Source organism: Myxocyprinus asiaticus, chromosome 34, assembly GCF_019703515.2.
Source record: "Myxocyprinus asiaticus isolate MX2 ecotype Aquarium Trade chromosome 34, UBuf_Myxa_2, whole genome shotgun sequence".
NCBI lineage: Eukaryota > Metazoa > Chordata > Actinopteri > Cypriniformes > Catostomidae > Myxocyprinus > Myxocyprinus asiaticus.
In genome coordinates this window covers 20,518,148-20,533,070 of record NC_059377.1, presented here as the reverse complement: position 1 = coordinate 20,533,070, position 14,923 = coordinate 20,518,148, and the positions used below count along the sequence as shown (strand labels likewise).

At 38.4% G+C, this 14,923-nt stretch overlaps 1 protein-coding gene across 1 annotated transcript in view; it reads left to right on the top strand.

Annotated features, from left to right (window-relative positions):
- LOC127425333 (CUB and sushi domain-containing protein 2-like) overlaps positions 1 to 14,923 on the top strand; it is a 463,524-nt gene that overhangs the window by 437,293 nt on the left and 11,308 nt on the right. Inside the window, exons 55-64 of the mRNA XM_051671189.1 lie at positions 95 to 283; positions 1,121 to 1,294; positions 4,479 to 4,661; positions 6,502 to 6,678; positions 11,474 to 11,653; positions 12,046 to 12,219; positions 12,446 to 12,619; positions 13,101 to 13,174; positions 13,265 to 13,376; positions 13,541 to 13,720. Of these exons, the coding sequence (XP_051527149.1) occupies positions 95 to 283; positions 1,121 to 1,294; positions 4,479 to 4,661; positions 6,502 to 6,678; positions 11,474 to 11,653; positions 12,046 to 12,219; positions 12,446 to 12,619; positions 13,101 to 13,174; positions 13,265 to 13,376; positions 13,541 to 13,720 (1,617 nt within the window). The remainder of the gene's footprint in view (positions 1 to 94; positions 284 to 1,120; positions 1,295 to 4,478; positions 4,662 to 6,501; positions 6,679 to 11,473; positions 11,654 to 12,045; positions 12,220 to 12,445; positions 12,620 to 13,100; positions 13,175 to 13,264; positions 13,377 to 13,540; positions 13,721 to 14,923) is intronic.

The window sequence follows — 14,923 nt, the reverse complement described above, 5'->3', positions numbered from 1 at the left end:
TTGGCGCTGTTTCTTTATAAGCTGCTGTTCTCTCTCTTGCTCTCTCTCTCTCTCTCTCTATCTCTCTCTTTCTCTCTCTGTGTCTTTATCTCAGTTGTGAACTGCACAGATCCAGGACATGTTGAGAATGCTGTCAGACAGGTCCTGCCCAGCGGGCCTAATCGTTACAGTTTCCAGACCACAGTGTCTTACAGCTGTAACCCGGGATACTACCTGCTAGGCACCAGCACTCTAAGCTGTCAGGGAGACGGCACATGGGACCGCTCCCTACCCAAGTGCCTCTGTAAGTCATCTTAACCTAAAAATTCATTTAGCAACTAATCCTTTAACTTCTTTGTTTTTATTGGAACATCTCTTGTAAAGGATACTAGAGGGAAAAAAGGATTTTTTGTTTACACTTTGTAAAGGTGAAATGTGTCATTTGTGTGCTACTAGCATCACCAGAATTGAAATAAATTATGATTTTCAAATAGGTTTTAAATTGTGCACTCCTGCAGTCCCTCCTTTTATTGGTCAGACACAAAGATAGTCCCGCCCCAAACACACGCCATTGGTTGAGCTATGAATTACTTATAAAATCTAATATTTACACACTTTGCCTTTAAGGATTTTGATCTGGCATAGTTCATAATGAGTAAAGTTTGCCATAAAGGTGCTGCATGTAAATTTAGTGTTCTGAAACGTTCACATGACTGAGGCGTTGAATTAGCCACGCCCCCTCATTACAAAACCCCACCCTCCAAAGTTAATTTTGAGACCAAAACTGAACAAAAAAGCAGCATTGTGGCTGTCAAATTCAACAGTGGCACAATAGCGCCATCAACTGACAAACATTCTGAATCATAGCCTCAATGATCCGCTTCAAATACAACACTATGACAGCAAGCAAAATTATTGACAAGTGAAAAGCGTCAATGTACGCATTTATTTACTGTTTATAAAGTCTACAGCTCTCACAGAGACCGGTGAGATATCTCACAACACTTATTTCATTAATATCTTTGATGGAGTAGGAACATTTTTTGCATACTTTTCCATGAAAAAAATCGCTTACAGCACCTATAAAATTAAGCTTGCATCTTAAACTTATAAAATTCTTCTGTCTTTCTCCCTGCTACAGTGGTACTCTGCGATCGTCCCAGCATGCCTCCATATGCACAGATCTCAGGGGACAGACGCACAGTGGGCTCTGTTATCCGCTTCAGCTGCATCGGCCAGCGCACCATTGTGGGAAATACCACCCGCATGTGCCAGCTGGATGGCCAATGGAGCGGCTCCCTACCACACTGCTCCGGTACTGCAAGCCTCTTTCCTACTCATCATGCATACTTTATCCTCACGCACATATATCATACATCACCAGTGAGGCAAGTGCTCCATTTTTCACATTGCTTCAGTATCTCTGAGGCCTCGTAAGTGTGTGAGATGATGAATCAGTGGCTTTGGGATTATTGCCAAGATCAGTGGGCGGTAATACAATATTGCCGTTTAGGCAGCGTCTTGAAGGGCGAGAAGTGTGTCCCTCCATAAACTGCTTTAATCTTCTCATATTGGGCTCAGTGACATAGACTCCCACATGCCTGCCAGGCAATGAGCTTCCCTGCTCCACTATAAACACATCAGTCCCTTGCAACCCTCAGATATGCCAGAAGAGCTTTATCCCTTGCTGTAAAACCACTGACAGGTTAATGTCACAATTCATAACATTCATATTTCTCAAAGATTGCACGGTTTCTTTCTGATGACTGTCAAAGACTGCATTAGGTATTTTTTGTAAAGAACAGTCTATACACCCTGTGTTCAATAACCAGCCTGTCAGTGTAAGTTTATAAAAACAATATATTGTGGTCGTACAGTATTTATACACTTAAAGGTGCTGTAATTGATCTTTTTTTTTCTCTTTTTTTTTTCTTTTTTAATGAAATGACATGCAGAAAAGGCCTCTATTACCTGTTAGATATCACTGAAATAGGTGCCATGAAATATCATACCTGTCTCTGTAACAGACCTAGGCTAGGTAAACAGTGGGGGAACTAATGTCCTCAGGCAGCGGTCAGGTCATTTGTTTAGCAATCATAAGACTTTCTGCCTTCTACTGAAGAACACCAAGCAGCATGCTAGTCTACATTATGAGCAGGGAAATTAAGGGACATTTTCTGTCCCCGGTGCTTTCTTATTCAAAGTAAATTATCACATTACCCAAGCCACTGTGATGCCTCTTTTTTCATCTCTGTTAGGCCTACCACAGAGAGTTGTTCAATAAATATGAATGAAATTATGAATGAAATTACTCATTATCTTGTGTAAATGTCAGTTAAACTCTTTAAATAAAACCTAATGCAATAGAGAGCAAGTTTCAAAATCCTGCGGGCTGCGTAGATAGTAGTTTTCTAGTCATTTACTGTCAATGGATCTAAATTGGACTGGTATGAGGGTATTGTATATTGCACACATACTGCACTTAACAAAAAGCTTACAAGTGTTAATAATACACAGTGTCCTAACCATGCTTGGGGCAATAAAGTGACAAGCGATAAAAAAATATCTCTTTTATGTGAATGTGAATCCTTGTCCTAACCAGCTGCTACACAACATTTTATCGATCGATTGGTTTCTATTTACACAGTGTTGCCCTAGGTATCCTCGTCCATGGTGAAATCACATTGGTTCAGAATATTGCTGCTCATAACTGTACATTAAATATAAAATAGGTTATGATTGGTTTCACATTGGACAGACAAATTGCTTGTAGTGCTGCAAAAAGTATTTTTTTCTGAAAATATATCTTGAATTAAGTTTTTACCCCAATGAAAAATAGTTCCCTCCAGTTTTCACCGTTTTCATATTTTAACCCTTAATTGTCATTACACAATGTTAAAAAAAATAAATAAAATAATAATAAAAATAATAATAATAATAATAATAATAATAATAATAATAATAATAATATATATATATATATATATACTACCGGTCAAAAGTTTTGAAATACTTGACTGAAATATTTCTCATGATCTTAAAAAGCTTTTGATCTGAAGGCGTATGCTTAAATGTTTGAAATTAGTTTTGTAGACAAAAATATAATTGTGCCACCATATTAATTTATTTCATTATAAAACTAAAATTTAATAAAAAATACAAAAAAAGTTTTCGAAATGGATGACTTTGACCAAATAATAAAGAAAAGCAGCCAATAAGTGCCCAACATAAATGGGAACTCCTTCAGTACTGTTTAAAATGCATCCCAGGGTGAAACCTCAAGAAGTTGGTTGAGAAAATGTCAAGAGTACATGTCTGCAAATTCTAGGCAAAGGGTGACTACTTTGAAGATGCTATAATATAACACAGTTTTGATTTATTTTGGATTTTGTTTAGTCACAACATAATTCCCATAGTTCCATTTATTTTATTCCATAGTTTTGATGACCTTACTATTATTCTAAAATGTGAATAATAATAATAATAATAATAATAATAATAATAATAATAAAGAATGAGTGTTTCAAAACTTTTCACCGGTAGTGTATATATACACACACTGGCGGCCAAAAGTTTGGAATAACGTACAGATTTAGCCATTTCAGAAGGAACTTGGTACTTTAATTCACCATAGTGTCAACTGATCGCAAAGTATAGTCAGGACATTACTGATGTAAAAACAAACAGCACCATCACTATTTGAAAAAATAAATATTTGATCAAATCTAGACAGGCCCCATTTCAAGCAGCCATCACTCCAACACCTTATCCTTGAGTAATCATGCTAAGTTGCTAATTTTGTACTAGAAAATCACTTGTCATTATATCAAACACAGTTGAAAGCTATTTGGTTCGTTAAATGAAGCTTAACATTGTCTTTGATTTTGAGTTGCCAAAGTGTATGTATATATATATATATAATTTTTTTTTCTTTCATGGAAAGGTTTGCAAAAATGTTTACTACTCACAGAAAGATATTAATGAAACAAGTGTCATGAGATATCTCGCCAGTCTCTGTGACAGCTCTAGACTCTGTAAACAGTAAATAAAATGTGACTGCGGACAATGACACTTTCTGCCTGTCAATCATCTTGTAGTTGCAACTAATTATTGAGGCATAATGCATTTTTATGCGATGTTGCTCATTGCAGTTGTCAGTTGAGGGCACTATTTTGCTGCTGTCATTTTTAACAACAGTTTCTGCTCTCAATATAGCTTATTTTGGTATCTTTGGAGTTCAGGGTTTTGCAAAGACGGGGCATGGTTAATCCAGTGGCTCAGTCTCGTGGAAGTAGAATGGCTGAAATCGCTTACAGCACCTTTAAGGCTTAAGTTTTGATCTTAAGTTTTGCTTGAATAAATGTATCTTGTTTTAAGGATGATAAGATATTTTTTACTGAAAAAAAGACAAAAATACTGATTGAAAAAATTATTTTGCTGTGCACTGGAAACTTTTCACATTGTGAAGTGTCTATATACAGTTTGTGTGTGTATTACAGGGGATTCTGCTGGTCTGTGTGGAGACCCTGGCATTCCGGTTCATGGGATCCGTCTGGGAGAGGAGTTCTCCGTAGGGAGAGTTGTACGATTCAGCTGTGAGCCTGGCTACATTCTGAAGGGCTCCTCTGAACGGACCTGCCTGTCCAACGGCTCCTGGATGGGCATCCAGCCGGAGTGCCATGGTAAGACTAATGAAACCTGGGTGGCTGTAGAGAACGTGGCTTGAATGCGGGTGATTAATCACTCTGCTGGTGGAAGACACTACAAGACCAAAAACACTATGCTAATGCCTTAGACAAGGAATTATTTCATTGCGGTTTGATTCTGTTCGCAAACTTGCATGTGTCTAAACTTTGTGCAAAACATGAGACAAAGAGAAAGACAGACAGAGATAGAAAGTGTTTGGTGAGAAGTTATGTTCTTCTGTCTTGATTGGTTTCTGTCTGTTTCACTCTTTGATCGCTCATGTAGCTTTATAGTGACTCAGTACACCTAGGTTGTACAACTGTTACACTTTAACTCCAACTGTTATTTTTCTCTCAATATGCTGAATACTATCCAGTTGAGTAGCCCAAATGACTATGCCAGCCCCACTGGTCCCCTGGACACTGCACTTCTCTTTTGTCTCTCTCTCTCTCTCTCTCTCTCTCTCTCTCTCTCTCTCTCTCTCTCTCTCTCTCTCTCTCTCCTCTCCTTAACTGCATTATTATTCTGGTCATGTTGGTTTGTGCAAAGTGCCTGCAGGGTCGAGCTGACAACCCAGAGAAAGGCATGTCAAAGAAGCAGAAAATCCAGGTTAATTGCCCATGTGGAGATGCATGCCATTTCTCTTACCCCACTTTTTTAACACCAGCCATTTGTTTTATCTTGCATCTTGTTAACATTAATCCCTAAACATTTTATATATTTTTATCTCAAAAGCACCTGCCTGCGGAATCCATTCCTACTTCACAGATGTATGAGGCTGTGCATTTTGAAGGGGTGTAAGGGCCTAAGTTTGTGTTTCTCTATTGATTTGACCCCTGGGCTATTGTTATCCATGCCAATTCAGCAAACTGTTGTGGCTTTAAAGGTAGATTTTCTGAACATGCAGAAGTTGAGAGAGAACAAATCAATGACGACCTAAGCTCCCTCTCATAAATTTACATCCTAAATGCACCATAAAAAGCACATTGTTTTCAGGAGGAGATCAAGGGGATTTTTTTCATTTATGCATGTTCCAGCATTAACCTATAGCAGGAAATGAGGTTTCACTCTGAAATTGGTGTGTATTATGATAACATAATTTACTGTAGCAATAAAGCAGTGGTTCTCAATTGGTGGGTTACGACACAACAATGGGTCACAAATCTGTTCTGATAAGGTCGCGAAGAGCAGGGTAAAACAATGCAGAATACAAAAAAATAAACCACAACTAACCATGTAGTCTAATTGTATGTATTTAGAAAAGCATAAATAAATAGGCTTATCAACTTTCAAAATGTTCCCCATATATTTTGTTGTTACTGTGAAAGGATGTATATCCAACTAAACTCTACAGTATTTTGGCACACATTTGTAACAATTGTCAATGGAAAATCATGGCCCTGAAGCAAAACCAGTTGAAAACCACTGGTATAAAGAACATGGTCTTTTCACATCACAATCACAGAGATGCTGTTATATATGTTTATCTCAGAATTCACTGTTCAGGTTATTTGTTTCCAAGTTGGCAGGTCTCCAGTGCCCAGATGTTTTGCCCATATTGGTAGCGTCCCTGGTTGTGAGTGTGTGCCCACCTGCTCTTTATTGGCACACACCCATGATTGAGCTCCATCTGCCCTGTCCTGGGGCAAAGGAGTGTTTAATGTATGAGGTCTCCTGCAGTAAATGTGTTTATGAATTAAATGGCAAATTAACAAATAACTGTACAGGTCAGAGGAGGAGGGGCATAATGCAGCTCCATTTTGCCTAGCACTGTGCCTTTAAGTGTCTCATGTATCATTCACACCATGTTTTCTGTTGCTCTTGTCTTCTCCACAGTGGTCTCATGTGGCAACCCTGGCACTCCTCGCAATTCCATGATCCAGTTACATAATGGACTTATCTTCTCCCACTCTATCACCTATGCCTGCAGAGAAAGCTACTACTCCAATGGCCTGCTTACCCGTCATTGTACCGTCAATGGCACCTGGACCGGTGATATGCCGGAATGCACAGGTGCCCCATCTACACCTCCAAAGGAGTTTAAACAGATTAGATATCCTGTTTCTTTTGCAATCTTCACTAATGGCACTTTTCCACTGCACGTTACGGTTCGACACGACTCGACTCTGCTCGCTTTACTTTTCTGAGCTTGCTTTTCCACTGCAGTTTAGTGCCGCCTCAATGTGGGTGGGATTATAGGCTGATCGTCATAGTTGCGCCGCCTCTACTGCTGTGACATCATCTTAAACGCGACACAAACATTACTGACCATAAACAATAACATGACTGCTAGCTGTTAGCTACTAGCTCATTGTGCTGCATAAAGCAGATGTTGCATGGTGATTTTACACAAGTGTAACAGTTAATTGGCCTGGTTGTTTTAGAAGCAAGCTTTCCAGTAGCTGGTCAACTAAATAAAGTGAAGCTTTCAAGCAGAATATAGAGTTAACATACCATCAACAGGGCACTCTCCCTCCCATTGCTCGCCGGTCTATTGCCATAGATAGCGTCCATTTGGTCGAACCACTTCCACTTTCTTCTGTTTGAACCACTCCGGCTGTTGTGGTCCTTGATGGTTCTGTAGTCACTTTTAAGTTTTTTTTAACTTTTCCCTACACTGTTGGTAGGTCTGGTGTTAGCCGTGTGTCGCCAACAGCTGAGACACTTCCTGAAAGACTTTTTTTGTTCCGCGTCGTTTCGTTCGTCTGCACCTCGTTTATTGACCACGGCGTGGTTTTGTGCACAGCCATTTTTTTTTACAATTTGAAAGTCGTGTGAACAAATGATATTGCTATCGCTGTTGCTAACTTTAAAACTAGCGGGTTGATATCCCGTGTCGCAAATCCAGTGACGCTGGTAGTGACGATTCTCTCTGACCAATCAGTGATCTGCAGGGTTTTGACGTCATATTTAGTATCGGTTCGGCTCGCTTGGAACCTCGACCAAGGTGGTACTAAAAAAAGTACCAGGTACTATCCACAGTGGAAAACCCCCAAAAAACGAGCAGAGACGAGTTGAGCTATACCGTGCAGTGGAAAAGCCCCATAAGACCCCATGAGATCAAAATTACAGTTTTGTGGCTTTTTCTCCGTGTGTGTTAGCTTTGAGGCCATCTATATTTTTGTATACTCCTAAAAGTTGACAAAGTTCACTTTTAGCAGATATATGCAATTCAAATTCTTTCTCTTTTGGCCAGAACTATTGATGACTCAAGCTGCACAACATAATCCAATCATGAAATGAATCTAAAATGAATGAATGAATGAACGTTACATTTATATAGTGCTTTTCTGATACTAAACTCAAAGCGCTTTACACAGTGATTAGCGGACTCTCCTCAACCACCACCAGTGTGCAGCATCCACCTGGATGATGTGACGGCAGCCATAGTGTGCCTGTACTCTCACCACACACCAGCTATTTGTGGAGAGGAGAGAGTAGAGTGATACAGCCAACTAATGGTTGGGGATTATTAGGAGGCCATGATTGATAAGGGCCAGTGGGGGGAATTTGGTCAGGACACCGGGGTAACACCTTTTAATGACCACAGAGAGTCAGGACCTCTCATCCGATGGATGGAAAATGAGAACATCCCTCCCCCTGCAATGGACCACCAAGTACCAAATCATGTTTCATGGTTGTGACGAAACTAAAGCGTATTGGCTGTTTTAAAAAATGAATGAGTTCTTTGATATGTTCTACCAAAACTTCCTGTTTCAATGCAAAATAGGGCAACAGAAGCTCTGCTGGAAGTTGGATGGGACTTAAAGACCCCATGAAATCCAAATTGCAGTTCTAAAGTACTTTGCAAAAGTCTCAGGCAAATTAGATGTTTCACAAAAACATTTGTCTTAATATGCTTATTTAATATCTTCTGCTTTAGTGTGTCAGTAGGATTAGGATAATATCAGTTTTAGATTTAACAATCATTCCTTTTGCAAATAAAATAGATTAGAACAGAAGAACAGGGAGCCCTGCAACAGATGGCATGGCCCCCACAGAGGCCAGATCTCAACATTGTTGAGTCAGATTGGAATTACATGAAGAGACAGAATCAACTGACACAGCCTCAGTACATAGAACTGTGGCAAGTTCTCCAAGATTCTTGAAACAACCTACCTGCCAACAACCTTGAAAAACTGCGCAGGTGTACCTGGTGCTGTTTTAAAGGCATAGGGTGGTCACACCATTTTTAAATTTTTTATTATTATTATTATTTTGTGTGTGTGTGTGAGTGTGTTAATAGCACTTTGTATAAATAAATACAATTATTCATGACATTATTTTTTAAAACATCCTCACTATAATTATTTTTTTTTTACAACTGCCTAAAACTTTTGCACAGTACTTTATATGCCAGAGTACTTCTTAAACAATTATTCTATTAGCATAGACTGGATCATGAGGATAATTAAACAATTTTAATTAAAACATTGTTAATGAAAATATGACTAGAAATAAACAACACTGCAAGATATTACCAACACAAACAATGTTTTAGAAGAAGAAAAAACTTGTTTATTCAAATGATCCAGTCATTGACTGGATCTAACTAAAAGCTAGTTCTTCTATATGTCCAACCCAAACAACATTTTTCAAGAGGAAATACATCAAACCAAGCAAGAAAACTGCTCATCATGCTATTTCATTAGGTATATTCAAGTGGCCTAGAAAGGCACTGTCTTATTTTTGAGCTTTTCTAGTGTTACGCTAAACTGCTCTGGGCCCCGTTTCCCAAAAAAAAAAAGAGCGGTTAAGTGCGTTTTCTATGAGCAATTTTACGATCTTATTTTTTATGTGCGTTTCCCAAAACTGCACTTAGCATGAATGTGCGAGGACACTTTAAGTGCTACTTAAGAGAGTCGCTGCCCGTGTGACAGTGCAGAAATATGACCATTTAGTGCTGTCCATCACTGTAACTTCATTATAATTTTGCATCATTTTACAATCATTTTCAATTTACCTCGCTAACATTTGATTTAAGATATTTTCTTAAATATTCAACCTAATTAATTGTATATTTGCATATTGTTTTTAAACTAATTTTGTGTAGAACGATCTTTTCCTTTTTCACAATCTTCTTATATCAGGAGTGCATTTGTAATAGTTTGTTTTCACAAATTCCTCTTGATATAAAAGCTTCCAGGAATAGTGAAGACAGTAGAGGCCTTGTGTATGATCCTGCAAATTGCAAGCATTCATTGAATATTGCGAGGTTCAATGTGTTATTTGCGCGGAGACATTTGGAAGATGCGCTTTAGTGACATTCACTAATAAAGTGAAGGTCTGCTCTTTATTCCCAAAGGTGATAATGGTGACAGCAATGCGTTGTGTGTGGTGCTACACAACTTGTAGTGCTGGCGAGAGAGCCTTTGGGTGTCAGAGAGGAAGAGGAGATGAGGATAAAAGTGTCTGCCAAATTAATAAATGTAAATGTAGAATGATGAGCAAATATATACGTCAATTTTTATGCATGGCAGCAATTTAATACCTTTTTTCTTCTCTCTCTAATATTAATTTATACAGTTGTCTGCATCAATCATGCCACCACTTTGTTGTTACCAACTAGTCCTACTAGTCCACACAAATAACTTTATTTGTTTACTAATTAATCTATTCATCCATTTAGACACACTATTTTATGCATTTCCTTATTGTTATTATTATTATTATTATTATTATTATTATTATTACTATTATTATTAGACTTGTCTGTTAAAATAAAAATATAAAACATATATCCTGATATTAAAGTCTCATCATAAATTGTAGCTATTGGTATTTAAATTGTATGAAGAATAATTTTGTGATTGTCCTGCAGGTGTCTGCATAAGTCTATGTGATTTCAATGCTCTTAGCGTTGTACGACTACTCCAGAGCACTTGTAAATTTACGAGCATTTTCAAGTACTGCCTAAGTTACGATGCTTTGGGGAAATGGGCCGCAAAACTAAGATGAATCGTAAGTTGGATTCTACAATCTACTTAGGCTTACGATGCTTTTGGGAAATTAGGCCCTGGTAAGTAAAGCTCTCAGTGGCCATGCTCTTGAGGAATCCATAGGCCGGGTTGAATTGGTTTTGTTCGAATGAAGCTTTTCTAATCATTGTGGAACCGGACTATATAATGAGATACAGTGCTTTCCATTATCTCAGCCATGGACACAAGCTGATCAGGGACGTCTACATAGCAGGCCTGTGTTGGAGAGATAGAGAGAAGCCCTGCCCCCCCACCTCTTGGCAGCAGCCTGAGTGACTAGCCTTGCTCATAAAAACACAATGCACACTGTTTAGGCTTAGAGCAAATGGAGGTCACGTACAGACATTATGGCTCCAGACACATTGGTGTCTTTGGCACAGAGCAGGTGCTGGTGGCTCCAGAATACAGGAAGTGACTAGAGGAAAGAGCCTTCCAATGCTGCTTCCTAGAACAGTTCATTAATTAAAATGCACCACTTTTAATAATAAAACATTTTGTTGCTTCCACTTTATGACCCACTTAATATGTTTCTGTCTAATTTTTTTTATTTTTTATTATTTATGCCAATGAAAGGGCTAATTGCATAATGGTTCCAAATTATCTACATTTTGGCAAAGACATGGTTATCATTCAGCCATTTAGCAAAAACATATTTGAAAAGTCCTTAAGTCACATTGATACAAGTCAAAATGTGTAAATTTCATTGAAAGAAAATATTAAACCAAGTTGCATCTTCTAAATAAAAGCCTCTTGTTTTGTTATGTGTACAAGTACTTTTTAGGGTCACTCCTCCTCTTGACTTTAGTCTTCCTCTCTCTGTCCACATCCAGTCATTAACTGTGGAGATCCCGGAGTGCCTGCTAATGGTGTCAGACTGGGCAGTGACTTCACCTACGGCCACATTGTGAGCTTCCAGTGCTCACCGGGCTTCACGGTGGATGCTGACCGTGCCTCCACACTCATCTGCACCAAGGACCGCACCTGGAATGGCACCAAGCCTGTTTGCAAAGGTTTGAGTTAACCTTTTTTTTAACTAAAGCTTCCTGTATCCTCAACATGATTGGGCTGTGTTGGCTTTGTTGTTTGTAGAAGATCAAGGCCAGGAAGGTGCTCTACGCAAACACATAAAGATGTGAATGTTTGGCCAATATAATGCAAATGTGTGGCCCCATTGTTTATACTTAATGTGCACTATTGTATTGCTCTGTCAATAATAAACCTCAGTACTCAAGGAGGGGATAGTGTTAGGATACATTTAGGAATTTTATGATGTGCTTGTATAGAGTATTTTGGGCCTAAAATTTCTTCAGATTAATGAACATGAGTTAATACAAATATGACTAGATATAATTGTTTCATTTTATCCTGTTCAACATGTCTTATCATCTATGTCTGCTTGTAGCCATTGTGTGTGCAGCTCCTCCCAGCATCCCTAATGGGCAGGTGGTGGGTTCTGACTTCCAGTGGGGCTCAAGCATTAGCTATACCTGTAATCAGGGTTACCAGCTTTCCCTTCCAACCATCCTCACCTGCCAGGGCACAGGGAACTGGAGTGGCGAACGGCCTCAATGTTTTCGTAAGTGTATATTTTGGGAAAGGCTCGAAATAGAATTGGACTTTTACTATAAATGTTTGTCCTCTCAGGGTTCAACTGCATCTATATCCACAAATATAGCTTACTTACTAGGCATTTTTACAATGTTCAGTTAAAAACTTAAACTGTCCTTTTAGTTTTTGTAGTGCTGATAATACATTGTAATATGGTACCTATTTTCTTCATTGCAATTTTCTTTCCTTCACAGCTGTATTTTGTGGAGATCCTGGGATACCAGCCCAGGGCAAACGGGAAGACAGAGGGTTCACTTACCTGTCCTCTGTTTCCTTCTCATGTTACCCACCTTTGATTCTGGTTGGCTCTGCTCACCGTTACTGCCAATATGACGGAACCTGGAGTGGAACCCAGCCATCTTGTATAGGTGAGGAAGCATTTAAGCTGCCAACATTATATATAAAAAGAAAAAAAATAATCTGGCCTAATGTCCGAATATAAAGGTCACAGTATAAATGTCATGTTCTTTATCATCTTATTAGCATGTTCTTAACAACTAATCCAATAATTATAGTTCCTGATGTCATTTTATTGATATTGGAGCATTTATTTTTACATTTAATTACCATGTTATTATCATGTTATTACACATCTAAAATTTGTAGTCCTTAATATTTGATGGTTTAGCTGTATATATAGTCAAGTGTAAGCATTCATTTGATAACATACAGGTATATTTGGGTGCATATTTAATAGCATCTATTTATGGACTGATGGTATATAAGTTAAGGCATATTAATGCCTCTCTTACCAACATGTTTGGTGTCTGCACTGGATTCAACCATGTATACCAGCACTATAATAGACACCATGATGTGAGTTAGTGTGAATTGATTGTGGGATTACAGATCCTAGTCACACCAGCTGTGTAGATCCTGGCACTCCTCTCTTTGGACATCAGAACAACTCTCAAGGCTTCCAGGTGCTTATTATATCAAACAGAGTTATTATAAATACATCTGGAACAATTTTTTTCTTGTCATTTATTCACTGTGTTTGTTTGTTTGAACAGATTGGCAGTTCAGTATACTACAGCTGCAGAAAAGGCCACCTTATCCTTGGCTCCATCTCCCGTACCTGTCTGCCCAACCTCACCTGGAGTGGAATGCAGCCTGAGTGCATTGGTTAGCCACAATTTTATGAATGTATCAGTTTGATTTTCCTGCTCACTGCTTTTTGTTTTCACATGCCAAAAAAAAAAAGAAAAAAAAAAAGTGATAAGTAGTGATGAATAATGTAGAGAAACCTTTTTAGGATGTGATTTTTACCCCTCCTCTCCTCTCTTCAGCTCATCACTGTAATCAGCCTGAGCTCCCTGCACAGGTGGATGTAGGTGCTATAGAGCTGCCTTCTCTGGGTTATACACTGATCTACACCTGTCAGCCTGGCTTCTACCTGGCTGGAGGGTCTGAGCACCGCACCTGCAGGGCCGATGGCAGCTGGACGGGGAAGCCTCCACTGTGTACACGTATGTATAAAACAAATTACCAAAAAGTGTTTTAGCTCACTCATAAACTAAAGCGTACTGACTTAAAGCTTTACTTTTCAATTAAATATCTTGTTTGTTTTTTTAAAGGCCCATCTCTGAAGCATATTTTACTGGATTGTGTTGGTTTTAATTCGTTAAGAAAAGTAACTTTTGAAAATATTTTTAGCAAAGTCAGGCCTAAATAAGTTTTAGAGTTTTAGCATAGATTTGAAAAATCGTATATAGTTTTTTAATCAGTTTACATTTTATGACTTTTTTTATTTATTTATTTTTTTTATTTATTTATTTATTTTTTGTTATGAAAACAGCCACAGAAGCTGTCGTGGCATCAAGTCACTGACAAACAAACTTTTAAAGGCCCCATGAAATTACTTGACAAGTGCAGTTCCTGTGTTGACATTTTCTATTGAAACTGGAAGTTTAGGTGAGACATATCAAAGGGCTTTGTAGGAGCCATCAATATTTTGGTGCAGTTTCCCAGAAGAGAAAGTCTGTACATTTTGAATGCATATTTCTGCTTAAGGTTTATTTTGATAACTTTTTGGCATAAACTAGCATGTAGATGGCTTTAAAGGTAATAGAAATAGATTTAAAGCCAAAAACTCCAATTTAGGTTCTATGGAGTATTTAAAGTTTTAAGTGGAAGGGTATTGATTTGCATCCAACGGTTTCGTACCACATGTGCGTATTTAGGTCTAGCCCATCTGCTTCAACAGCACACACACCTAATGATTTACAATACTCCAGCACTTTGAGATTTACTCTAACAGAATTGCTTGAGCACTTCGTCTCCACAACTGGTGTGATCACTGTGCTCAATTCATCATGTTATTGTTGAAATTTCATATTAGTAGAGCTCTGATTAGCCCACTGGAATGCATTGATTTGGTCTTGGTCAGCCCAGAGTGCTCTGAAATGGCCTCTTTCAGATAAATGATTCCCATTCAGTATTCACTGTGGTGACTGTGATCATTGGACACAATTATCAGACAAACAATTGTCCTTTCACTCGGCCTGGAGAAAGATGGCAGTAGTCTAAAATGAAAGCTTCAATGGATCTCACTATAAGAGCTGTTGAAATATGCTTTTGGGTGGTGCTGCTGGCCTTTTGGTGTTGAGAGATATTAACACCTGTGGAAGAGCACAGAGAAATTATAAAAACCCTTCTTCCCAATGTTTTAT